We start from the raw sequence: 2,605 nt of genomic DNA, 5'->3' as shown, positions 1-2,605 counted from the left end.
CCGACCGATTCTCCATCCCGTCGTTGGGTTTGCAGCTCTGCATTGGCATTGCCGGCCGCGGGTACGCATGCTTCTTTCATCTCGTAACCTAGCTAGACTAGAGGTAGAGGTAGCTGTCAGCCTACCCCAATCAGGTCGTCCAGCCCTATAATTAGACTCCGCGTCGTCCGACGCATCCTAACAACCGCAGCCATCAAATCCCCCTGGCCCCTGCTAGTATATCCCTACCGCTCCCTGCACCAGCTGATCCACATCGTCGGGCCGAGAACGTATGGCCACCGCCTACTGCATGCCCTAGTAGGCCCCTGTACCGCCGCCGCCACAGTTCAGTCATAATAAAGGCGGACGCCGCGGAGCTGAGCCATTCACAGTTCACATCACACACGTATATCGTTCGCCACGCAAAACCACCGCCGCCCCCCTGCTTCCTCCGATCTACTCCCGGCGAGACTCAGGCGCCCCGGCGCCCCCCAGGGAATGCGGAGCGATGAGGCGGCGCTCAGGCACTGACGTCGCCGGCCAGCGCGAGCTGCGCGGCGACCGAACCTGCCACCGCAAGCACGTTGAGGACGGGTAGATCATATCCATCCTTCCTTCCTTCTGCTAGTCGTCGTCTTCGTCGTAGGGTGTAGTAGTTTGCAGATAGTTCTGTCGTTTCTAGTAGCGAATCGATCCAGCGATCAGACATGGTTGAGGGGGAGGCGGAGGCGGAGGCGGAGGTGAAGAAGGGCGGGGTGCTGCAGGGCCGATACGAGCTGGGCCACGTGCTGGGGCACGGCAACTTCGGGCGCGTCCACGAGGCGCGGGACCTGCGCACCGGGCGTGGCGTGGCGGTGAAGGTGCTCGCCAAGGACAAGTTGCTGCGCACGGGCATGATGGAGCAGATCAAGCGCGAGATCGCCGTCATGAAGCGCGTGTCGCACCCCAACATCGTGGAGCTGCACGAGGTGATGGCCACGCGCACCAAGATCTACCTCGCGCTGGAGCTCGTCCGCGGCGGGGACCTCTTGGCTCGCATCGCGCGCTCCGGCCGCGTCAGGGAGGACGTGGCACGCCGCTACTTCCGGCAGCTCGTCTCCGCCGTCGACTTCTGCCACGCGCGGGGCGTGTTCCACCGCGACCTCAAGCCCGAGAACCTCCTCGTCGACGAAGCGGGCAACCTCAAGGTCGTGGATTTCGGCCTCAGCGCGCTCGCCGACCACGCGCGCGCCGACGGGCTGCTGCACACGATCTGCGGGACGCCCGGGTACGTCGCGCCCGAGGTGTTCCGGAACAGGGGCTACGACGGCGCCAAGGCCGACGTCTGGTCGTGCGGCGTCGTCCTCTACGTGCTCCTCGCCGGCTCGCTGCCGTTCCCAAAGGACAGCATCGCCGCCATGTTCATCAAGATGAGCCGCAGGGACTACCGCTGCCCGCCGTGGCTGTCCACGGAGGCGCGCAGGCTCATCCCCAAGCTGCTCGACCCCGACCCGGACACCCGCATCACCGTCGCCCAGATCGTCGAGACGCCGTGGTTTAACAAGCCGTCCGTCTCCAGGGCCGTTACAGCCGCCGCCGCCGAGCCACCGGCCGAGGCTGCCTGCTCCGCAAAGGACAGCGGCGGCGGCGACAAGGACGAGCTGCCGGAGACGCTAAACGCGTTCCACCTGATCTCCCTCTCCGCAGGGTTAGACCTCTCGCCGCTGTTCGACGTGGAAGGCGGTCCGGCGAGGGGGCACCGGGAGGACGGCATGCGGTTCGCGACGCGGGAGCCCGCGAGCGGCGTCGTCTCCCGTCTCGAGGAGGTGGCCGCCCGCAGCGGCGGGCGGATGCGGGTGACCAAGAGCGGTGCCCGCGGCGTTCGGCTCGAGGGCGCCGGGCGCGGGGGCCGCAAGGGCCGCCTAGCCGTCGCGGCCGACATATTCTGCTTGGCGCCGTCCGTGCTCGTAGTCGACATCAAGAAGGACGGCGGCGACACACTCGAGTACCGCTCCTTCTGCAGCGAGGTGCTCCGGCCGGCGCTCAAGGACATCGTCTGGGCGGCCGACCCCCACCCCGCCGCCGCCGCCGTTGACGCCGTGCGGCCGCCTTCTGATCATTGTTCTGGATCATAGTGCCATTTGTTTAGTCAGTATCAATTCCATTCCCAAGTGATATGCGTCACTGTTCTCGATTCGATAATGACGTGAGATGTACTGCTTATGGGGGCGACATGAATCTGTATCTCCATGGCAGCCGGCTCCCTCGGCACAATTGACTTGTTTATGTGATGGTCTAAGGTCTTCCATCTGTGCCTCACATGAATATTTCATGTCTTATGGCTAGTCTGGAATCTCATTTTTAAGGATTTCTATTTTTCAAGAAAAATTATTTTTTTTAGAAAAATAGAAATTTCTTGAAAAAATAGAGTTTCCAAAATAGCCCTTATGAGCTATTTGTTTGATATTATAATCTGTCTAGATTATAATATAATCTAACAAATTTTGAACTATTTAGTATTATAATCTATCTTAATTATATAATCCAACAAATTTTGAACTAATTGTTAGTTCAAAATTTATTGGATTATATAATATCTAGGTAGATTATAGTCCCAAACAAACACCCATAAGTGTTAGTTGAAAAT

General features: G+C 59.8%; 1 protein-coding gene across 1 annotated transcript; it reads left to right on the top strand.

Annotated features, from left to right (window-relative positions):
- The first annotated feature begins 282 nt into the window (after window positions 1-282).
- On the top strand, window positions 283-2,266 carry LOC103653479 (CBL-interacting protein kinase 6). The gene has a single exon (XM_008680373.3). It carries the CDS (start codon window positions 687-689, stop codon window positions 2,091-2,093), a length of 1,407 nt encoding a protein of 468 aa, XP_008678595.1. The 5' UTR covers window positions 283-686; the 3' UTR covers window positions 2,094-2,266.
- Window positions 2,267-2,605: the final 339 nt, after the last annotated feature.

This window comes from Zea mays, chromosome 4, assembly GCF_902167145.1.
Source record: "Zea mays cultivar B73 chromosome 4, Zm-B73-REFERENCE-NAM-5.0, whole genome shotgun sequence".
Taxonomy (NCBI): Eukaryota; Viridiplantae; Streptophyta; class Magnoliopsida; order Poales; family Poaceae; genus Zea; species Zea mays.
Note: the sequence above shows the minus strand (reverse complement) of the source record. Positions and strands in the feature narration are given on the sequence as shown.

Excerpts from the sequence above, each read along its gene's own strand:
- LOC103653479 (XM_008680373.3), top strand. The coding sequence starts at position 687 with ATGGTTGAGGGGGAGGCGGAGGCGGAGGCGGAGGTGAAGAAGGGCGGG.